We start from the raw sequence: 25169 nt of genomic DNA, 5'->3' as shown, positions 1-25169 counted from the left end.
TGCCTTTATGGCCAATTTCAGTAAGCAAGGCTAAATAATTTCACACTTGGATTTTTGATGTCGGCCTGGAAATCTTTTACTGCCAATTTTCATTTGAATCCTATTGAACAATCACTTGTCCACTTCCCGTAGAAAGTGGCATTCCTCCAATTAGGAGTTAATCAGCCTGGCTCTAGATGGAGTGAGAAGACTGTTTCTTGCAATGAATGGACAGGAAGGAATTCAGTGTTCAGGAAGTGATCGATGTTCAATGTACAGATTGTGACATGTGCAGCCTGTGGTTGAGGGTAGGGTAGGGGTCAGTGGTCAAGGGCGATTACAGATTAGGAGTTGGTTGTGATAGTTCTATCGAATTAAAGGATTAATTTAGATTCATTTATTATTCAGTCTTGAAAGAACAATGTTAATAGTACTGTTATGCCAAGAGAGGCTATTTGGCTGATAGAATCCCCATTCTGGCTACTAGTCTTATTAGTCCCATTACCCAGGTTTTTCATAGACCTGCTAATTTGTTTTTCTCATTTGTCTAATTCCCTGTGGTTCTAAGATAAAGAGGCAAACATGAGACCTCAGACTCTTCCATAGGTGAGACAGGTGGGTTCTGTGTGTTCCAATTTACAGATAGCCTTGAAGTCCTCCATGCTATCATAAATGCTCCTCCTCCACTTAGAGTGGTTGTGGAACAAGGATTCCTAGGACTCACTAGGGCTGTGACACATACTTGAGAAGGCTTTGACCATGTCCTCAGTGTCTATTTTGGGAATCTGGTACTGGGCATGAAACTCATGTGGCCTGCTCTGCCTGAATGCAGAGATGTTCTCCCTGCTAAAAGCCTGGGGTGCTCCCTTCAAATCTGCTGACAGAACAGCTCCCATGACAGCCAGGAAAAACCTCTTCTTAGACATCTAGAGGAGAAATGCCACCTACACACAAGAAAATCAGAAACACCTGTCTGATGACAATCTGTGGCATATGTGGCTGGGCATCGAAGGCACTACAGACAATTCAGGGAAAAACTGTGTCAGTTGTACCAGTGACACCTCCCTCCCTGATGCTCCAAACAATTTTTACGCATGCTTCGAGACATGCAACACAACGCTGGCCACGAAAGCTACCCCTCTCCCAGGTGAGCAGCCACTGTTTGTAAGCAGTAAGTGTGAGAAGGACTCTGCAGAGAGTCAATCCCCATAAGGCAGCCAGGCCAGAAAACATCCCAGGCCAGAAAACATCCCAGGCCAGAAAACATCCCAGGCCAGAAAGCATCCCAGGCCAAGGACAGATGAATGACGTCTTCACGGACATCTTTCTCAATTATGCAATAGCTGTACTGGTATAGGGAAAAAGATGCTGATTTACATCATCGATTCTGCCTTCACTTAGGGATAACCCCCAAGATGTGAAGAAATTCTTATTTTCAAACTTTATTATTATTTTTGCACAGAAGAAAGTGATTAGTACTCCACCTTTTTCTTACTGTTATTGACATTTCATTAACAAGTTAATGATAATTTGGAGCTTGGCTTCCAAATGTGTGCTCATGCACATATATTCTAAAAAAACTGAAATGTAGTTACCTTACTTAAGTGACCTTGATGTTTGTGGGAATATAAATTGCCCTAGATAAATAGCAATGAAGATTAGCTCCACTCCCACAGGAACTTTGTGGAGATGAGATTCAGCTTAATTTGATGGGGCAAAGATGGGTGTCTTGTTTGACACTCGTCATCATTGAGATTGGCTCTTGGTGCTGTGGAACCAATGGTTATTATTATCTCATCATAAAGCAAATATAAGATTGAGATACATTTGAGAAGGGTGTACCGCAGTCAGAAAAGCTGTAGTGTAACCAGAAAATGTGCTGCTTCCTGCATGTTTCCCATCTTGAACGCAGTGAGGATCATTAGCGTGTTGTGATTCAACCACCAGCTCTTTATCCACTGAAAGGAGCAGATTGAGAAGAGCCCTGGTAGAGAGCAGGGAGACAGGGAGACCCATCTATTATCACCACAATCAGATATGTTTCCTGAGTTGATGGTTGTCACAGTTACAACATTTCTGAGATGCCATAGAATATTCTCAAGTTTCTAGATTGAATTATAGATAATGAAGGCAAAACATACAAAATGCTGGAGGAACTCAGCAGTTCAGGCAGTATCTATGGAAATAAGTACCAGTCGACATTTCAGACCAAGGTGTGTGTGCATCAGAGCAAGTACACACTTGCTGGACAATACCAAGCTGCTAGGACTGACAACAATAAAGCATAGGAAAGCCAGGATTTTATTAATGAATGTGCTCAAGGAAACCGTGAAATGATATTCTTTAAAATAAATCAATACATTAAAAATTTTAAAGTAATGCAAAATAATTTCACAGACAAAGAGTTTGAAACACATCTAAAATATTTTTGACTTCTTACAATACACATGCTTAGCCCCAGAAATGATCCCTCTCCCACCAGAAGTGTTCCTGCTGACATTTTGAGTCACAGAAATGTTATTGCAGTCACTAGTTTGTAACTAGTCTAATTCCATTTTCATGCCTTGGACTGCATCTGCTGCCTGCCTGCCCCACTCCAGGATTATCTCTAGTTATCTCATTTCCCATTGTTCAGACTTAGTGCCTCATTTTGATTCCAACTGAGTTCCCATTTCACCTCACTGATTACGTTATTCCTCATCCAAGTACTCAGAAACCCCTTGTGTTGCATCCCAAGTTCAAATGAGAAAGATCACAATATATTTTACTAAATGTATTTCACTTCCTCATACAAAAGTTTTCCTTTGGCAGTTTATAATTTTACTACTTTTAAATGAACTGAATATTCTGCTATATACCCTTGGCTTCCTGTTCTATCACTGCTATCAAAATTAAATCTTACTACGCTCATTGTATATCCTTTTAGTAACATTATGCATTTCAGTAGCAGGTTAGTTAAATATAAAGGCATGTTGCTTCTTCTGATAAATCTATTTTTTTCCAAAAAAATTATCATTTCAAAACTATTTAAATTATCTCCCATACAACTGTAGAAGCTAAGACATCATCTTAACTAAACAGTATAATCCATGCTATATTCAAAATTTGTATATATACACTTTAGACTGATTTCTAGGTATTGGTGTTGTCGTCACTTAGGTCTCCTGTGTCCTTTTTTTTCTTTTATCTGTCTGTGTAAGTTGTAATGATTGTCCTTTACAGCTTCCTGAATCTTTGCCTAATGGGCTGAATTACCCACAGGCAGGTAGCCACCCTCATCAAGGGCAAAGTGCATTAGGGACTTCACCACAAAGCCTACAGCATCGATCCAGGGAACAACAGTATGAAGGAGCTGTGTCGAAGGTAACGCTTCAGCAATATCAGAAGCCTTTGCAGATTGCCATTTCATCAACGCAGAACGTTCCCAATGCACGAGCAGCTCAACCCAGCAGATGTCTAACGAGCGTTAAGCCACAGAAGAGTACAGAAAGTTACCAGGAGCAGGTAAAGTGGCTATCGTGTATTTAAGTTTAAGTGAAGAAAAGTTAAACATAAAGTTGTAAATAAAACTCCTGTACATTTAGTCAATAAATTCACTATCATGTCAGTTTGTTAGTATGATGACTTGGTCATGATAGCAATAGGGTACTACAACTATCTTATTACCAAACCCGAAGGAGGATAATGAATATATATTCTGTTGTTAATTGCTGGTAAGCTTTCCACTCATAAAGTGAATGCATGTCAGGCAAAAACAGCAACTGATATGATGGCAATATTGATAAATATCTAGGCTCAAATCAAAAGGTTGCCCCTGATATCGGAGGAAAATCAGTAACCATGAATGATATTTCACCATAAATGCTTAAAGTGTTTTGGACCAAATTCAAGGTATGCAAATTAATGCAGAGTACAAATATCATACATTGAATTTCATATCCTGTGGAACAGGATTAAGTGAGTAGAGGGAATTGGTTTTGGGTGGATGCACAAGGAAATTATATTTAGAGTCCACAGAAACTTCAAGTTCAAACTATTCTGTCCTATCAAGAATATAGATGGTGCTTCATCTGTTGAATGTCTGAAACGAAATCAAATCTGGAACCTTTATGATCAGAATTGCTCAATTCCATTTTGGACTATAGACTTACGATTGACGCATTACAAATGTTCGGAATTTCTCCTATGATAAATTAAAGCATATTGATATTGCCATATTGTTCCAAAATTGTCTTTGTTGCTGTATTTACACTAACAACCATGTTTTTATTTTCACTTTTTAACTCAGTTTTGTGTAAGAATAGAGAAGAACCCTGGTCTTGGCTTCAGCATAAGTGGAGGAATAAGTGGACAAGGGAATCCATTCAAGCCATCTGATATGGTAATCTGAAAGAAAACAATCAAATGCAATTGCATTTTCCCTGATAATTTATAGGCTACAGTAACATTGCCCTACCCTCCATAGGTTGATGCCAGCTATCAAAGGATGAGCAGAAGTCAGCTACAGATGGTAAAGGGAAATGGTGTAAGTCAGCAAAGCTGGTACTTCATTAACAATAAACAGCATGCTTTTAATACTCCACAAACTGGGAAATATGTTTTTTACATTAATTATTTTTTAGAATAATCCAGCCATAATTTCAAAACACCAAAAAAAATCATCAATTAGGTGCTTTAGTCCGATTCATTTTTTTAACATCTTGCCATCCATGCATAGATCACAACTTGCTCCATGAAACCAGATAATATCATTAGTTCATCATTTTAATTTGATAGGAAATTTATTTTAAATGGGTTAATATTAGCATTAAAATAATATAATCATAGAATCTAGTCAGAATGTACTATATAGTGGAGCTGTGTGTTAATTGCAAATGTTCACAAGTTAACATTTCTGTGGTAGTTAGCATTCTTATTCTACTTATGGCTCATCTTCCTGGCATCATAAACTCCCGAGTTCTCTCCACCCCAGCTCCTCATTCCTCCTGCAAAGAAATTAACTTAGTCACACTTTGATCTTTTCATCTCTTCATCTTAGTGTAAATTATATCCTTCAAGTACACTGAAAAGTTATGCATTCTTATGCTACCTAGAGCATCAATTCTTTACTTTGTCACAAGGTCCATCTCCCATAAGAAACCACTTCCATGTTGGGCATTCATTATTATTTCTTTTTATCCTTTCTTATTGAAAAAGGTTTCCTTGCCATTATAAAATGGTAAGGGGAATAGGCAGAAATTATTGTGCTGCAGGTGGAATGGTCTCTGCAAAGATTGATGCAAAAATGAACAAACTTTCTTTCTGTTGCCATCTTCTATAAACACTAAGAGTTATCTTACAGTTGTAACACATTAAGACGTAAAAGCCACACCTGAAACACAATGTGCTTGTTTCAAAACTAGACAAATCTATCAAAACTATTATCCTATAAAAATATCTACAAGCTAAATAATATCCTAGGTAATCCATTCCATTAAGCAGTCCTTCATACATTGCTTTACCATTAACTTATTAAAGTGTCTCCAAATAGATTGAGAGGGGATCTGAGGAGATTGAGAGGGGATCTGATTGAAACATATAAGATTATTAAGGGATTGGACAAGATAGAGGCAGGAAATATGTTCCAGATGCTAGGAGAGTCCAGTACCAGAGGGCATGGTTTGAGAATAAGGGGTAGGTCATTTAGGACAGAGTTAAGGAAAAACTTGTGGGGGTCTGGAATGCACTGCCTCGGAAGATAGTGGAGGCCAATTCTCTGGATGCTTTCAAGAAGGAGCTAGATAGGTATCTTATGGATAGGGGATTCAAGGGATATGGGGACAAGGCAGGAACCGGGTATGGATAGGAATTGATCAGCCATGATCTCAAAATGGCGGTGCAGGCTCGAAGGGCCGAATGGTCTACTTCTGCACCTATTGTCTATTGTCTATAATGTGGTTAGGTGAACCATCTACTCTGGAAAGTAGATGCAGAATATTTTTGCTGAACCAAATCATATTTGATTTGTCAAGTCAAGTCAGCTTTTATTGTCATTTCGACCATAACTGCTGGTACAGTGCATAGTAAAAATGAGACATTTTTCAGGACCATGGTGTTACAGTACAAAAAAAACTAGACTGAACTACATAATAAAAAAACAACGCAGAGAAAGCTACGCTAGACTACAGACCTACCCAGGACTGCATAAAGTACACAAAACAGTGCAGGCATTACAATAAATAATAAACAGGACAATAGGGCAAGGTGTCAGTCCAGGCTTCGGGTATTGAGGAGTCTGATAGCTTGGGGGAAGAAACTGTTACATAGTTTGGTCGTGAGAGCCCGAATATTTCGGAGCCTTTTCCCAGACGGCAGGAGGGAGAAGAGATTGTATGAGGGGTGCGTGGGGTCCTTCATAATGCTGTTTCCTTTGCGGATGCAGCGTGTAGTGTAAATGTCCATGATGGCAGGAAAAGAGACCCCAATGATCTTCTCAGCTGACCTCACTATCCACTGCAGGGTCTTGTGATCTGAGATGGTGCAATTTCCAAACCAGGAAGTGATGCAGCTGCTCAGGATGCTCTCAATACAACCCCTGTAGAATGCGATGAGGATGGGGGTTGGGAGATGGACTTTCCTCAGTCTTCGCAAAAAGTAGAGACGCTGCTGGGTTTTCTTTGCTATGGAGCTGGTGTTGAGGGGCCAGGTGAGATTCTCCGTCAGGTGAACACCAAGAAATTTGGTGCTCTTTACGATCTCTACTGAGGAGCTGTCGATGTTCAGCGGGGAGTGGTCACTCCGTGCCCTCCTGAAGTCAACAACTATCTCTTTTGTTTTGTTCACTTTAAGAGACAGCTTGTTGGCTCTGCCCCAGTCCGTTAGCCGCTGCACCTCCTCTCTGTAAGCTGACTCATCATGGTTATAACAAAACAATGTAAGGGACCAGAAGGTAACCAAGGATATGGAACCTATTTGAAACTATCTTCCAGATAGCATGACACAAAGAAAGAAAAATGTACAGAAGCTAACCCTAATGATCAGTAAAAGACCTGATTCATTACATATCTGTTGAAGTCAACCACAATCAGCTGTAACTTTTTTTTTGTGTATCTATGACACTATGATTATCCTCGATCTAATCACTTAATTGTAAATCATAAAGCCATGCTAACTGTTCTAAGCAGGCCATGGCGTTTTGAATGCACATGATTCCTATCCTTCAGTATCCTCTCCAGTGGCTTCCATATCACTGATGTGAGGCTCACTGTCCTATAGTTACCTGGATTATCCTTATTTCCCTTCTTGAACAAAGGCACAACATTTGCTACTCTCCATTCCCCTGGGAGCTCGCCTCTTGCCAGTGTGGACACAAAAATCCTGGTTAAAGCCCCAACAATCTCTTCACTTTCTTCTTTCAGTATAATGGGATATATGCCATTAGGTCCTGGGGACTCAGCCAACTTCATGCTTTTCAGGAGACCCAGCTCCCTAATCTCAGAATGTCCCGGCACATCAGAATGCTCCAGTCTGCTTTCCGTATCCTCCAAATCCTTCTCCTTAGTAAATATCAGTGCAAAGTATTCACTTAGTAACTCAGCCATGTGCTATAACAATAAACACAAATTCTGTTCCTTATCCTTGTGTGGACTGTAGCTACACTGTTGAATGGTAGAATAGATCGGAGGGACTAAATGGGATAGAGTAATTCTTGTTTCAGTGTGCTGTCTTTCCATCGTTTAGACACTACAGAATGCTGATGCTCTGAATTTAGTCAGTACATTGTGCCATCATTCCTCGGCAGACAGTGCTCAGTGTGGCTGAGTAGACAGTCGACAGTAGATAGTCAACTGAGTAGGCAGTTCAGGCAATGCAGTGTGCTAACAGCTCCCAGTGGGCTAATTTAGAAACATGTCACATGTAGCAGTCAAAGTGAATAACTCACAATGACTTGGATGAACAAGGACAGCGTTGATGAAAAAATGGGATTGTTGGTTCCTTTATATCTGGGCACATGAGATCTCGAAAATGACATTTTCTGCATGCAGATTTTGTGACTCCCATATGCCACAGGTTTAGTGTCGGCGTAATGAGTACTTAACATTTGTACACACAACAATGAAATGCAAAACTGCCAGATGTTAAGAACTGACAGACTGCAGTGGAGGCCAAGTCCATGGGTATATATAAAGTGTAAGTTGATAGCTTCCTGATTGGTTGGGACATCAAGGGATATGGTGAGAGGGCAGATGTATGGGGTTGAATAGGATATGGTGAAATGGTAGAGTATTCAATGGGCTGAATGGCCTTATTCTGCTGCTATGTTTTATGGTCTTCTGGACTGGTCTTCAGCTGAGAAGTGCAGCAGTGGACAAAATTGAGAAGGTACCATCATTGTGAGGAAGTTAATGTGCCTTTGTAATTCTTATATTGGGATAGTAGTGGTGGTTGTACCACCATGTACTTAATACACGTAGATGAATGTGATCTATGATAAAATGGGTTTACTTTTCCCCAACTATCTTTACTCAACGTGACACATTATAAACTGGGTGGAATAGCAGGCAAAACTGCAGGGAAGATAAACATTCACATAAACATGCATTGGATAAAGATAACCAGTATTCTAGAAGTTGTTGGATTAAAAACATCAGAATCCAACATTATACGGTCAAATTATAGATCATAATTATATAATTATACAGACTTAATTGAACAGAGTGGAAATGGGCAACTCCAGTATTGAACAAGGTATGCTAACGTGTTTGGTACCCTGTAGACCAGAAGCTCTCAGCAACTGTATTTTTTTCAGCAATTGTATGGGGTCTGTTATTTGCAAGGGAGGCCTATAATGTGACCCTGGAAAGTAAGAAAAAAAGCAGTTGTTAAGTTTGTGTACCTAGGTTCTCATTATGGTCTTACAGACTGTGGAACTTCCATGCCAGTAATCTGCAGAGATGGTAATCAATAGAATAATGACGATTGTCTTGATATATGCATTATAAAATAGATACATAGCTCAGCATGAATTGGAAGGATTTTATTAATTCAGGATCACTAAACATGGTATTTATTGATCAAGGACTGAGAGAACAATAGTCATTTCAAGATTTACACAGATTTAAGACTATCATTTTGGAAATTACCTCATTGTCAGGGCACCACATAAATGCTGAAAATAATGTCATTAAAATAATTGGAAACTGGAAGCACCCATAGTTGCAAAGTGCTTCAAGGCTCACTCACTACTGCTGTGTCAGAAGCCAATTATCTTTCAACTTAGCTGTAAGTGGCAATTTTGAAATTGCATTTAAAATTTATTTCAGTCTCTTTGCCTGCAAGGCAGATCAAGACTTTTAGGAGGAAATCCAATTTTTACTTTCTCTGTCCCTGCACAATGAACAAAAATTCTCTTGTCTTTAGCTACTGCTGTACTAAATTCTAATGTATCTGTTTCCTATCATCAGCAGTAAGTGATCATGCAGTTCATTCAGCTAACTCAGTCCCACATATGATCGATGACATAAGGCCTATATATCACCACTTACATTTTCAGTACACTCACCTTCTCCTCAAATGCTTTATTTGCTATTTTTTTCTGGGTCCTCATTAAAGCAATGAATTTGTGCAATTTTACCACCCTGTCTGGATTTGGAAACTTGCTTAATGTTTTTACTTGTTTACTCAACTTAAATAGTTCTCTTCTCCCTTAACAAAATGTATTGTTATTTTACAGAATTGAATTATATTTCTCCTGAATCAGCTATTGTTCATTGAAAATATATTTAACCTTTGGGCCTTTGTTTATAACTTGCTCTTGCAGGCCAGAATTATATGCACCCTTTTTGCTAATTTTCCAATAGGTTTTAATGCTTGTTGAGATATAGTGACCAAGATTAAGTTTCACACTTCTACCCATCAACATTAACATAATATAACTTGTTTTAGACACTAAAGCATTAACATCCTTATTTTGCATTATATGCCCTTTGCTTTTCTGATCATTTGTCCAGCCTGGGATGATGCTGGTACACCATGATTATCACCAAGTCAATTTCCTTCCTGCTCCTGCCCATTACAGTTCGAGGCCATAAGTCCATAATGCGTGGGAACAGAATCAGGCCACTCGGCCCACAAGTATCCTCTACCATTTGATCATGGCCAATTTATTTTCCCTCTCAACCCCATCCTCCAGCCTTCTCATCGTAACCTTTGACACATTTACTAATGAAGAACCTGTCAATCTTCACTTTAAATATACCTAATCGCTTGGTAGTCATCTCTAGCAATAAGTTTCGCACATTCTCCACCCTCTGGCCAAAGAAATTCCTCCTCATCTTTATTCTAAAAGGAAGTCCTTCTATTCCGAGGGCTGAGCCCTCTGGTTTTAGAACTGCCCCACTGTCGGAAACATCCTCTAAATGTCCACTTTATTTAGGCCTTTAGTATTCGGTAGGTTTCAATGATACCGTACACCCCCTCATTCTTCTAAACTCCAATGAATACAAGCCCAGAGCCATCATATTAATATTAATCCATTATATTAATCATATATTAATATTAATATATTAATCCTCATATTAATCCATTCATTCCCAATATCCTTCTTGTAAATCTTCTCTGGATCTTCTCCAATGCCAGCACATCATTTCTTACATATGGAAGCCAAACCTGCTCACAATACTCCAAATATGATTGAAACAATGCCTTATTAAAGCCCCAACTTAACCTCTACATTCTAGTCCTCTGGGAATGAATGCAAAAATGCATTTTGCCTTCCTTACTACTGACTCAACCTGCAAATTAGCCTTTAGGGAATCCACAATTAGGACTCCCAAGTCCATTTGAACCACCAATTTCTGAGTACATTCCTATTTAGAAAATAGTGTACTCCTTTATTCCTTTATAAAGTCATAAAGTACATGACTGTAGACTTCCCACTTCTTTGCCCATTCTCTCAACCTGTCCAAATCCTTCTGGAGACTCTGCTTCCTCAACACTACCTGCCCCTCCACCTATATTTATATTATACGCGAACTTGGTCACAAAGCCATCAACTCCATCATCCAGATCACTAACATATAACATAAAAAGTAGCAGACCCAACACCAACCCCTGCAGAATACCATTACTCACCAGCAGCCAACCAGGAAAGACCTGAATTATTCCCACTCTTTGCCTTCTGCCAGCTAACCAATCTTTGATCCATGCTAGCATCTTTCCTTTAATACTATGAGTTCTCATCTTGTTTAGCAGCCTCATGTGCAGCACCTTGTAAAAGGCCTTCTGAAAATCCAAGTAAATAATATCCATAAACTCTTTTTACATATACTGCCTGTTATTTTCTCAAACAATTCCAATAGATTTGTCAGGCAAAATTTCTCCTTAATTAAACCATACTGTCTTGGGCTTATTTTATCACTTATCTTCAAGTGCCCTGAAACCTCGTCCATAATAACAGACTCTAACATTTCCCTACCCACTGAAGTCAAGCTAACTAGCCAATAATTTCCTTTCTTCTCCCTTCTTAAAAGTGGAGTAATAATTGCAATTTTTCATTCTTCAGGAACCATTCCAGAATCTGTTGATTCTTGAAAGATCACTACTAATGCCCTTGTAATCTCTTCAGCTAACTCTTTCAGAACCTTGAGTGCAGTTCATCCGGTCCAGGTGATTTAACTTTCTTCAGACCTTTTCAGCTTTAGAAGCGCCTTCTCCTTAGCAATAGCAACTTCACCCATTTCTGCCCCTTTATACTCTTAAATTTCAGGCTTTTTGCTGGTGTCTTCCACAGTGAAGATGCCACAAAATATTTATTCAGTTCAACTGCCAAATTTTTGATTCCCCCATTACTACCTCTCCAGCATCATTTCACAGTAGTATGATGTCCACTCTTGCCTCTCTTTCACTCTTTTGTATATCTGAAGAAACGGTTGGTCTCCGCTTTTCTGTCCATTGCAGGCACCTATTTTCTGTCACGCAGGTTGGAGTGTGGTTGAGGCAAATTATGTATTGTCATTTTGTTTGTTGTTTAGTCTAGTTGAGAGTTAGAGGCAGCTGGGAATGATATTTTTTTGTTGACCGCTAATTCTGATATCGCTATTAGTACACTTAAATATGTATAGAATGCTAATTTAGTTTGATCGCTTAGTTACACTAATCGGGATATTATTGGAACGCAAACTAGACCACTAACTTCACTTAAATGCGTTAGTTCGACTGCTAACTCTGTTACTTCATGAATTTGAACATTATATCGCTAATTTAATTTTGTTAGTTTTTCTTTGTTACATGAGCATTCATCTTTGTTGGTTTTATAATGAAAGATTGAGCATACCTTCAACTTTGGAAGTTATTATTTTAAAGCACATCATACAGTGTCTCCTGGCTTAGTCTCTCAGCAGATTTGGTTTGTTTTAAAGTAACTACTAGATTTTGTCAACAAAAAAAATGTTTTGCCAAATGAACACCAGTCTACAGCAAAGGATTGCCTTTGGATCTGTTGGTGAAATTGGAATCACAACACTGAGAAGCCAGAGCAACTTGAGGCAAGTGATGGCCTTTTGTTGATTCATGCTGTGTATTTGTGGTTTGAACACAGTTTTAAGTGGTCAGCGCTGCCTGTTCATTGGGAACCATTGTTCGATCCTGTGGTGTGGGTGTTTGCCTGAGGGTTCATCGCTTTGTTTTATTGAAGTACTGAAGTATTCCGGTTACCAACCTTTGAATTGAAGGCTGTTTGTTTGGTCTGGTGTAACTACATTTATTGAATAAGATATTGCCAATCCTGTGGGTGAACAAAGAGTTAATTGCAAATGGCGCAATAAGGAGATAGTAACATGATTGGGTCAGAGCATGGAACTGGCACCAACGACTGGAATTGGGATTGGCAAAAGAGAAATTAAACTTACTTTGAAAGCTTTCGTCGGTAGGATTGAAAGTCTTCAAAAGGAATGTAAAACAAATGTGAACAAAATTAAAAGTTTAATACCGTCAATTAACAATCTTATGAAAATTAAAGAAAATACCTTGCAAGTGCAACCTCATCTTGAGGACTTGACTAATCTCCAACTATTGCTAAGCAACATCACATGCTAATCTCCTAACTTCCCAAACTCGAGCAGGAAAGAGAAAATAGATGTTTTTCAAGCATTGATTGCTATAATAGTGCATTCATAGAGGATGTGAAACAATGGTTGAACCAGTCGTGCTCCACTGAAGGTCATGTTGCTACAAGTGAATATGTGTCTCACCTTCCATCAGACAATGTTTCTCAAATCCCAAGGCATGTTTTGACTACGCATATAGCAGAGGGCACACAGGATGATGTAGATCCACAAAGCTCGAAGCCCTGCTGCAGGCAGAGCACCTTCTGTATCAAATACCTCCTCTGCGTGCATTAAAACAGAGGCTGATTTAGCTGCATTAATTGCACATCAATGATTATTGAAGGACAAACATCCATTGGAAGAACGAGAGGAGCACACACAGAAAAGGAGGAGCAACTATGGAAAAGGAAGGGACCTAAAGTATAGGAGCTGTTGACAATGATTCACAGTGTTGATGATGCAATTAGAACAATGTTGAGTTGGACTGTGAATTGACCACTGAAAAGAGACTATGATGATGAAAGAGACTGTGTACAGCCAGAGCTGACAGTTAACAGCATTTCCGTTTTGAACGTGGATACGCTTTGGCAGCAGCAGTGCAAGACAGACTTCCTTAAATGCAGTAATGATAAACAACATGCCTTGTCAAGAGAAGATCACAAGTTCATGGAGCTGGCTATGAATTCTGCAAAACTAGTGGATGGCCACTATCAGATGGGTTTACCTTTGAGAAAGAAGGAGGTTACCATGCCAAATAATAGGAAGGTTGCAGAACAACCTGTTCTACACCTAAGAAAAGGGTTTAAGGAGGATTTGTCATTTCACACGGACTTCACAGCTTTCATAAAGCATGTCATGTTTAAAGGTTTTACCGAAAATGTGCCAGCAGAGGATATGGAACACGGTGAAGGAAAAATCTGGTATATTCCACATCATGGTGCTTGTCACCCCAGGAAAGGGAAACTTTGAATATAGAATAATAACTGTAACAGAATCAATGAATGGCCAACTAGGGCATTCAACCAGACAACAAACAGTGCAATTGTCAAAATAAGAAAGAATAATATAAATAAATAAGCAATCAATACTGAGAGCATGAGAAGAAGAATCCTTGAAAGTGAGTTTATTTGTTATGGGAACATTTCAATGATGGGGTGAGTGAAGTTATTCCTTTGGTTCAAGGTTGAGGGGTAGTAACTGTTCCTGAACCTGGTGATGCGAGTCTTGAGGCTCTTGTAGCAGTAGTGAGAAGAGAACATCCAGAAAAGAACAAGTGGTGATAATGGCAGATATTGAATTACCATCAGATTAAAGCACCAGCAGAAGATACAGATCTGTTGAGCTTTCTCTTGTGGCCTGATGATGACCTCAACAAAGATATGGTGGACTTTAGAATGGTAGTACATTGCTTTGGAGCAACTTCATCACCAAGCGGTGTCAATTTTGCTCTTAGGAAATGCATAGAAGACAAAGAAAAACAGTTCAACTGTGAGACAGTGGATAAAGTTTTGTGTGGCTTCCATGTTGATGACGGCCTTGTAACAATGTCCTCTGAGGAAGACGCAGTGTCTCTCTATCATGACCTTGTATCCATTTGTGCTAAAGGCAGCTTTCTTCTCACAAAGTGGATAATCAACAAACATAGTGTGCTAGCTGTGGTACCAGAAGAGTAAAGAACAAAAGACATGAAGGATTTGGATTTGGGTTTGGATCAAGATATACCTTCAGTGGAGAGATTACTGGGTGTGCAATGGTACATTCAATCTGATACTTTCAATTTCAAGATCACGATCCAAGATAGACCACTCACCAAAAGGGGAATCCTCTCCACAGTTAGTTCCTTCTATGATCCTTCAGGAATCTTGTTCCGGTGATGGTGTCTGCTAAGAAGATCCTATAAGATCTATGTAAGAAAGGGCTTGACTGGGATGACCCTATATCAACATCAGTTGCTCATGAGTGGACAAGCAGGCTGGAAGAACTCTACCAATTGGAAGACTTCAAGGTTGCTAGATGTTTGAAAGCCCTCAGATTTTGGAGAAATTACTGCTGCATAGTTACATCACTTTGCAGATGTAAGCAAAGATGTCTATGGAGCATTGACTCACCTATTGTTGCACAGCATGCGCTCTCGGATGCACGGTGCTTTTATCATGGGAAAATCTAGGTAGCTCTGTTGAAGTCAGTTTCCATCTCTTGTATGGAGCTCACCGTTACTACAATGGGAAGTTGTATGGGCAGATTGTGGAGGAAGGGATTGCTTATGTAGCTTCATGACTCCGCTTTTTGGACCAATGGCACTTCTGTGCTGAAGTACATTGAGATTGAAGCTTCCAGGTTCAAACCTTTCGTTGCAAGTGGAGTTTCAGAAATTGTTAAGATCTCACAGGCATCTCAAGAGAGGAACATAAACACTTCAAGCAACCTGGCAGATGTGGCCTCTGGAAGGTTGATGGTGAAAGCATTCCTGTAGAATGAGACTTGGGTGGCAGGGCTCAGTATCTTCTTTAGCCTGAAAGTGAATGGCATGTGAATTTTGATTGTTCTGAAGAACAACTGCTACATGACTGGAAGTCAAGAGGAATGTTACAATGAATGCCATGCAGATTGAGGAGGAGTTGGACCCATTTGAGCTGAAGAGCAGAAGGAGTACAGTGAAGAGGTACTGGCTGTTCAAATTGAAGTGCCTCTTCTTTAGACACAGATTGTTTTGTTAATGCATTTCAATGCTTTATAGCAAGACAAGGACAGGTTTGTGAACTGCACTCAAATAATGTGACAAACTTTATTGCAGCTGAGTGTGAGTTGTAAGAAGCTATTGAGAAGTGGATTTAAGTGGATGTTTAACCCCTTGGCTGGTTCACATGGGTGAGATTGATTGGATCTGTGCAAAAGGTCTTCAATTCCACCATGAAGATACAGAATCTTGATGAGGGTTTCCACACAATCCTTTGTGAAGTAGAGGCTATTATCAATGGTCATCCAATTATTAAAGCATCCTCCAATCCCAATGATTTGGAGGCATTAATACCAAACAATCTATTGCTTCTTTAGACCTTACCATCCTTACCACCAGGAGAGTTAATATATTCTCATGGTAGATGTAAGTATTCCAATGTATGTCAAATTTGCTTTGGAAATGGTAGGTCAAGGAATATTTACTAAAATTACAAGACCATCAGAAATGGTCAGGTACAATACACAATTTTCTCCCAAGGGATATTGTACTTACTGATGACGACACGGCGCTTTGAAACTCATGGATTGTGGGAAGAGTTATTCAAGTCCTTCCAGACAGAAGAGGATTTGTGTGGCAGGTGCACATCTAGACCAAGATCAACTCGCTGGACAGGCCTATAACCAAGATCTGTCTTCTATGGGAGGCAGAGGTTTAGGGAGCTACTGCTCTTGATGCTTCATAACTTTGTCTTGACTTATTGACTTGACAGAGAGCTGTGGTAAAGATCACTCTGTACTGGGTAAGTGCTAGTAACCTCTGGCCTAGGTAACTGTTACGTGATTTGTCTGGAAGAAGAAAGAGAATATTTGTATAAATGTTAAGATGTTTGTCCTTGAAGATTTCATGTTTTCTATATTAGTAGTATTTGTAGTTGTAATTCTAATAGTGTAATATTTGAGGGACAGGGATGTAGGATGTATCTATTTTCTGTCACATGGGTTGGGACATGATAGAAGCAAATGAGTATAGTTACGTGTTCTCACTTCATTCATTGTTTAGTCTAGTTGAGAGTTAGAGGCAGCCGGGAATAAGTTTTTTTGTTGACCGCTAATTTTGATACCACTGTTAGTACACATTTATTTCTTTCCAATATTTTTAATATACATATAAGAATACAGAGTGGAAGAAATATATATATATATATAAATATATATATATCAATACATTATACTAAATCGCATATAAAGTGCATATAAAGACTCCTTATCCTATATTCAGAACACTAATTTATTTGACCGCTTAGTTAAACTAATTGGGATGTTATTGGAACGTTAACTTTGCTTAAATACTTTAGTTCAACTGCTAGCTTCATTGCTTCACTAATTTGAATGTTATATTGCTAATTTGTTTCATTAGCTTCGCATCACCACAAGATTGTTCATCTTTCTGGTTTCATAATCAAGGATCGAAAGTACCTTTCTCAACTTTGGAGCTTTGTTATTTTGAAGCACATCATAAAGTATTGATCTCCTGGCTTAGTCTTTCAGCAGTTTTGGTTTGTTTTAAAGTAACCGCTACAATATCATTGGCTAGCTTATCTTCATATTTCCTCTTTTCCGTCCTTATTGCTTTTATAGTTGCTTTGAGTTTGTTTTTGAAAGCTTCCTGATCCTTTAGCTTCCCACTAATTTTGGCTATATTGTATGCCCTCTTTTTTGCTTTTATGCTGTCTTTGACTTCCCTCAACAACCGTGGTCGCCTCATCCTCCCTTTAGAATGCTTCTTCTTCATTGGGATGAGCTGATCCTATGTCTTCTGAATTACTCCCAGAAACTCCAGGCATCACTGTTCTACTATCAGACCTGCTAGTGTCCCCTTCCTATCAACTTCGGCCAGAACCTCTCTCATGCCTCTGTAGTTCCCTTTACTCCACTGTATTAATGACACATTTGATTTTAGCTTCTTCCTCTAAAACTGCAGGATGAATTCTGACATATTTTATCACTGGGTTCCTTTACCTTATGCTCCCTAATAAAATCTGATTCATTACACAACACTCAATCAATCCAGAATTGCTTTTTTCCCTAGGAGATGTGACCAAAAGTTGTTCTGAAAAGCCATCTCATAGGCATTCTACAAGTATCTTCTCTTGGGATCCAGCACCATCCTGATTTTTCCCAATTTACCTGCATATTGGAATTACCTACGACCAACATAACATTGCCCTTATTTGTTTAAATGCCTTTTCTATCTCCCAATGCAATTTGTAACCCCCACATTCTGGTTACTGTTTGGAGTCCTGAATATAACTCACATCAGGGTCTTTTCACCCTTGCAGTTTCTTAACTCTACCCACAAGTATTCTACATCTTCTAGTCCTATGTCACTTATTTCTAAGGATTTTATTTTAATGAATAAGTACATCCCACCCCCTTCTGCCCACCTGCCTGCTTTATCGATACAATGTTCGTTCAACATCCTTGGATGCTAAGCTTGATGTAATCTTTCAGCTCAGCCCTCTGATCCCCACAACCTGCCAATTTCTAACTGCACTACAAGATCATCTACCTCATTTTGTATCCTGTGTGCATTCAAATGTAACACCTTCAGTCCTGAATTCACCACCCATATTTTCATTTTTGTCTCCATGTTGCTTGAAATTACATTCTTATCCCTTTCTAAACTTTTTTAGTCATATTCTTTATTTTGGAAACTTTTATAACCTCTCCTGCACTCTCCTTCCCTTTAACTTTATCCATGCTTTTCTGAGCTGTTGAACCCACCCCCTACGGTTTCATTTACAACTCTATCCTCAGCCTTGGTTATGCAATTTGTCAGGACCCAGGCCCCAGCCTGGTTTGGATGGAGCATGTCCTATCAGAACAGCCTACTCCTTCCCCAGTACTGGTGCCAGTGCCCCATGAATTCAAACCCACCTGTCCCATACCAATCTTAGACCCACACATTTAACTCTCTGATCATATTAATGCAGTGCAGGTCTGCCATGGCTCAGGTAACAATCCAGACATTGTTACCTTTCTGGTTCTTCCTTCTAACTTAATCCCCAGCTGCTCAAATTTCCTCAACCAAACCTCCTTCCTTGTTCTTCCAATGACCACTCCGAATTCTTCTGCGTGTCAGTCGTGATGTTCTGAACCCAAGCACCAGCCAGAAAACACAACCTTCCGGACTCTCGATCCTTGTGACAGAGAATTGTGTCTATTCCCCTGATAGTGCTATACCCAATTACAAGTACATTTCTCTTTTCTCCCCCCTCTTGAATGACTCTCTGAACCACAGTGCCATGGTTTGGTTGCTCATCCTTCCTACAGACCCCACTCTCATCTTCTGAGGGAGCAACAATCTGAAACCTGTTGAGTAAACTCAATGGCTGAGGCTCCTCCAGCACTACCTCTTGGAGCCCTCTACCTACCTCACTCACAGCCACACCCTCTTGCCCCTGGCCACATATATTCGAAGTAGTTAATCTAATGGGTGTGATTGCCTTCTGGAACATGGTGTAGAGGTGACATTTCCTCCTCCTTGATGCATTGCAGTGCTGAAACTTTGAGCCTAAGTTGCTCAAGGAACCAAACTGCTGAAGATGTGGTCACCAGGAACCATATCATGCATCTGCAACACATCACCTGATCCTACTTTATTTAATTAGTTACATTTTGGTATCTTTTTAGTTAACTACTATATAAAAAAACACTTAACTGCTCTTATCTGCTCGTATCTGCACTCACTTCTGCCTCCTTGCCAATGCCTTTTAAGCCAACACTTCAGACTCCTACACTGGCCCACTCACACAATGGCTGTTCCAAAATGGACTCCAGGACCTTGGACTTGCTGAAGCCTCTTGAGCCAAAATCTCGTTTCCCACTCTAATTCTGTCCAGTCATACAATGGCTATTCCACATAACCCCAACTTATTTTTAATGGCCCTTGCCAATTGTCTGATAACCCAATGCCCTGAGCTCAAACTCAGCAGAAAGTCCTGGCAGGCCCTGCTTGCATGTTAAATCTGATGCTACTCACAAGTAACAATATTCTTTTATAGTTAATTTGTAAATATTTATTGCCTTACACATCCATATTTGATTCTATCTAATATATCTCAGTGATTTAGGTTATTGCTTGTGTTCACATTATTTAATTAGCTTAATGTCAACTTCCTTTCAATATCTGTCTTTTTCATCAGCTTTGTATGGGAATTAATCAATGCCATTAACTAATTTAATGTATACCAAGTCTTTGGGGGTGGGGGGGACTCAACTAATTTGTGTTTTGGCTCATATTGCAATTTTAATTCATGATTATAAGTTACTACATAAATACACGAATGCAATGAATGGCAAAGAAAATCTCAGTTATGTTTAACAATGGAAAATACAACCACAATATTATACTTTGACTTTCCTGTGTTAGTTTTTGTTTACTTACACTTGTTATGTCATTTGGCACAGTAATAAATTTAAGTAGCTCTGTTGATTTTTGAGTTGGTGAAGGAAAAGTCAATGATTGATGAATGATGTATCAAAATCTATGTAGTTGTATGCATTGCCTTTGACTTCATGGGAGTTTGAAAATATATAAATGCAATGTTTATTTACATCTCTGGGATTGTACTAGCAGCTCCAAATTGCTCTTGCAAAACAAAGAGAACCCACTATCAGTCCTTATAAATATTGAAGGCAAATTGCTATACAAAGAGGGTTCTAAGGAGATTCATGAATATTATTCCAGGATTGTATGGCTCGTCATATGAAAAGCAAAATAATGAAGGGTGACTTAATTGAAACCTATCAAATGGTGAAAGGCCTTGATAGAGTGGATGTGGAGAGGATGCTTCCTGTGGTGGGAGAGGCTGAGACCAGAGGACACAGTCTCAGAATAGAGAGGCATCCTTTTAGAACGGAGGTAAGGAGGAATTTCTTTAGCCAGAGAGTAGTGAATCTGTGGGATTCTTTGCCACAGGCAAGTCTTTATGCATATTTAAGGTAGAGGTTGATGGAATCCTGATTGGTCAGGGCATGAAGGGATAAGGGGAATTGCAGGAGACTGGGGCTGAGAGGAAAATTGGATCAGATATGATGAAATGACGAAGCAGACTCGATAGGCCAGGTTGCTGAATTCTGTTCCTATATCCTATGGTCTTATTCATCGATGGGAAATTTTACCCTTGTTAAGTTTTAAATCCTCCATAAAACAAACTTTCACTTTATTTTGCAAATGTTAGGAAACTGCATTTCACAACCTTATTCACAACAATCCAATTTAAAAAATAATCAAAATTTTCGAAATGCCGTTGTAGGAGGCAGCAACATTCTGTTTTGCGTAACCACTTCACATATTAGGTAATTCCAAGGTCAAGTACAGAATACCCTCAACTCTTAGGAATATCTCTACTGATCCATCTTTTTTGTTCTCCACTGTAGCAACACAGAAATTTTTTTCGCATCTTTCAGTGAAATAGAACTACTAAGAATCTACAAAAAATGAAATAAAAGCAAAATAGGGAATTGTACATTGTATGCCACTTTATTATCCTACATAATAAAGTCAATCCATAACTGTCTCTCTTGCTTCAACAGGGAATCTTTGTTACTAGAGTGCAACCTGACGGACCAGCATCCAACCTGTTACAGCCTGGAGACAAAATCCTGAAGGTGAGATGAGGATGTTGGAAATTTCAATGGAAATTATCAATTTAGTGAGGCATAAATAACTGACATAAAAAATTTCCATGGACATGTATTTTCACACTATTTGCTTCAAGATAGAGTCAATGACCAGATCCCAAAGAAAAGAAATCTGTTACCCATGACATTACCTATATTTTAATCTGTATTTTTGTAACTGTGACTTGAACATTTAAAACAAGCAACTCAGCATAAATATTAGCTGAAAATTAAATACCACATAGTAGATCTATAACACCAATGCATGGAAGGCCAGTGGACAGATAGTTTAATGGTCATAAATTGATTACAAAATGGAAGGGGAAGTATGGGTTTAAAGGGCAGATATTTCAACGTGAAAGAAGGAAGAATGTGGGATTCCATTTGCTTTGCGTGATCATTGTGATAGTGGTATACATTCCACCTCAGGCCAATGTCAGTCAGGCTTCAGATGGTCTGAGCAATGGGATCAACATGCACGAAACAGCACACCCGAGTGCTTTCATCATCATTTGGGGGGATTTTAACCAGGCCAATCTAAAAAAAAATCATGAAGCAATTACCATCAACAGATCATTTGCAATACTAGAAGAAACAACAACCTGGACCAACAACAACCTGCACCACCATAAAGAATGCCTACTGTGCTATTCCACGCCCTTACTTTGGGAAGTCTGATCATCTGGCTGTACTTCTACTCCCTGCGTATAGGCAGAGACTGAAGACTACAGCACCAGTAGTGAGGACAAAGAAGGTATGGACAAGGGAAGCACAGGAGTGCCTACAGGACTGCTTTGAATCGGTGGACTGGACTGTATTCAGGGATTCATCTTCAAATCTGGATGAGTATGCTGCAGTTGTTACCGACTTCATTAAAACCTGTGTGGATGAGAGTGTGCCTAAAAAGACCTGCTGTACGTTCCCAAACCAAAAGCCGTGGATGAACCAGGAGGTACATTGTCTGCTGAAAGCTAGATCTGTGGCATTCAAGGCTGGCAACCCAGGTCTGTACCAGAAAACCAGGTATGACTTGTGGAGAGCTTTTTCAAGGGCGAAGAGACAATTTTGAACAAGGATGGAGGTGACATTGGATGCACGGCAACTCTGGCAGGGACTGCAAGACATTACTTCCTATAAAGTGAAACCCAATAGCATGAATGGCAGCGACGCTTCACTACCAGATGAACTCAACCTGTTTTGAAAGGGCAAATATAACTACAGCTGTGAGGATCCCTGCTGCAGCCAGTGACCCTGTGATCTCTGTCTGAGAGATCAATGTTAGGGTGTCTTTAAAGAGGGTGAACACTCACAAGGCGGAAAGACCCGATGGAATACCTGGTAAGGCTCTGAAAACTTGTGCCAACCAATTGGCGGGAGTATTGAAGGACATTTTCAACCTCTCACTGCTACGGGCATAAGTTCCCACTTGCTTCAAAAAGGCAACAATTATACCAGTGCCTAAGAAGAATAATGTGAGTGTGAGCTGACTTAATGGTTATCACCCAGTAGCACTCACATCTACAGTGATGAAATGCTTTGAGAGGTTGATCATGACTAGACTGAACTCCTGCCTCGGCAAGGACCTAGACCCATTGCAATTTGCCTATCACCACAATAGGTCAATGGCAGATGCAATCTCAATGGCTCTTCACACGGCTTTAGACCACCTGGACAACACAAACACCTATGTCATCGACTATAGCTCAGCATTTAATACTATCATTCCCACAATCCTAATTGAGAAGTTACAGAACCTGGGCTTCTGTACCTCCCTTTGCAAGTGGATCCTCAACTTCCTAACCGGAAAACCACAATCTGTGCGGATTGGTGATAATGTCTCCTCCTCGCTGACAATCAATACTGGCGCACCTCAGTGGTGTGTGCTTAGCCCACTGCTCTACTCTCTATATGTACATGACTGTGTGGCTAGGTATAGCTCAAATACCATCTATAAATTTGCTGACGATACAACTGTTGTTGGTAGAATCTCAGATGGAGACGAGAGGGCGTACAGGAGCAAAATATGTCAACTAGTGGCGTAGTGTCGCAGCAACAACCTTGCACTCAACGTCAATAAGACAAAAGAGCTTATTGTGGACTTCAGGAAGAGAAAGACAAAGTAACACATACCAATACTCAGAGGGATCAGAAGTGGAGAGAGTGAGCAGTTTCAAGTTCCTGGGTGTCAAGATCTCTGGGGACCTAACCTGGTCCCAACATATCGATGCAGCAATATGTTGCTGCAAGAAGGCAAGACAGCAACTATACTTCATTAGGAGTTTGAAGAGATTTGGTATGTCAACAAAAACACTCAAAAACCTCTATAGATGCATTCTGACAGGCTGCATCACTGTCTGGTATGGAGGGGCTACTGCACAGGACCTAAAGAAGCTGCAGAGGGTTGTAAATTTAGTCAGTTCCAACTTGGGTACTAGTCTACAAAGTACCCAGGACACCTTCAAGGAGTGCTGTCTCAGAAAGGCAGTGTCCATTATTAAGGACCTCCAGCACCCAGGGCATGCCCTTTTCTCACTGTTACCATCAGGCAGGAGGTACAGAAGCCTGAAGTGATTCAGGAACAACTTCTTCCCCTCTGCCATTCAATTCCTAAATGGAAATTGAACCTATGAACACTACCTCACTTTTTTAATATATTGTTTTTGCACGATTTTTAATCTATTCAATATCCTCTGATTTACTTTTTTTTTTCTTCTTCTATATTTTGTATTGCATTAAGCTGCTGCTAAGTTAACAAATTTCACAACACATGCCAGTGATAATAAACTCGATTCTGGTTCTGCTTCTGCTTGATTAACATGGGGCCAGAATCTGCATTCATATAATTTGATTTGGGGATCATCTCAGCAGGATCTTTGCATAACGTTCTGTGGGAATCTTTGATTGCAAGACCCTGCAATTCTTACTGACAAATAGAATGATTTGGGGCAAGGCAAACACACCCCCCCCCCATAAAAAGGGAAAAATTCTTGCTTGATAAATAAACCCCAGCAGTAAACTTCTGACAATGACTTACAGATTTACCAATTTATGTGCACAGACATGGGAATGCATAAATAGACAGTTCAATAACATGCAAACTAGCTGGTTAATAAAGAAATATTTTTCATAGATAAATGAAAGGTGATGAAAGTTGGTAAGAAAATTAGAAAAATCACCTGCAGCTTAGAAAATTTTAACAAAAATGAAGGGGGTATTATGGGAAAAGGAACAGGGGATGCAAGTTAAGCAACTATTAATTACAGCAACAATGGCAATTTTAAATCAGAAAAAAAGACTGTTTTATTACTAGGATATAAAATTTGGAAGTAATAAAGATATATTAAACATCAGGTACAAATTTTGATGATGGTACTATACAAAGGACATAAATATACCTTAAGAGCATCCAAAAAAAATCATGGTAACAGAGCTGTGATATGGCAGCATAATGGTTAAATTATTGGACCAGACTAACAAATGAGAGGCATGACTCCTCGGGGAATTTTAATTCAATTAATTGCCTCGAGACCATGGATTTACACCTTGGAAAGTTTCCTGGGTGCAGGCCTGGGCAGGGTTGTATGGGAGACCGGCAGTTGCCTATGCTGCAAGTCTTCCCTCTCCACGCCACTGATATTGTCCAAGGGAAGGGCAAGGGCTGATACAGCTTGGCACCAGTGTCGTCACAGAGCAATGTGTGGTTAAGTGCCTTTCTCAAGGACACGACACGCTGCCTCAGCT

General features: G+C 39.6%; 1 protein-coding gene across 18 annotated transcripts in view; it reads left to right on the top strand.

The window, feature by feature from the left end:
* The window catches only part of lrrc7 (leucine rich repeat containing 7), a 584278-nt gene that overhangs the window by 552382 nt on the left and 6727 nt on the right, over positions 1-25169 (top strand). For 10 of the 18 annotated variants that reach the window (XM_073063123.1, XM_073063125.1, XM_073063124.1 and 7 more), the window contains 4 exons: positions 3202-3483; positions 4268-4360; positions 4445-4504; positions 21342-21416. In XM_073063123.1, coding sequence (XP_072919224.1) covers positions 3202-3483; positions 4268-4360; positions 4445-4504; positions 21342-21416 — 510 coding nt within the window. The remainder of the gene's footprint in view (positions 1-3201; positions 3484-4267; positions 4361-4444; positions 4505-21341; positions 21417-25169) is intronic. The other 8 variants (XM_073063134.1, XM_073063133.1, XM_073063136.1 and 5 more) reach the window with 3 other exon arrangements.

This window comes from Hemitrygon akajei, chromosome 12, assembly GCF_048418815.1.
Source record: "Hemitrygon akajei chromosome 12, sHemAka1.3, whole genome shotgun sequence".
NCBI classification, from domain to species: domain Eukaryota; kingdom Metazoa; phylum Chordata; class Chondrichthyes; order Myliobatiformes; family Dasyatidae; genus Hemitrygon; species Hemitrygon akajei.
Note: the sequence above shows the minus strand (reverse complement) of the source record. Positions and strands in the feature narration are given on the sequence as shown.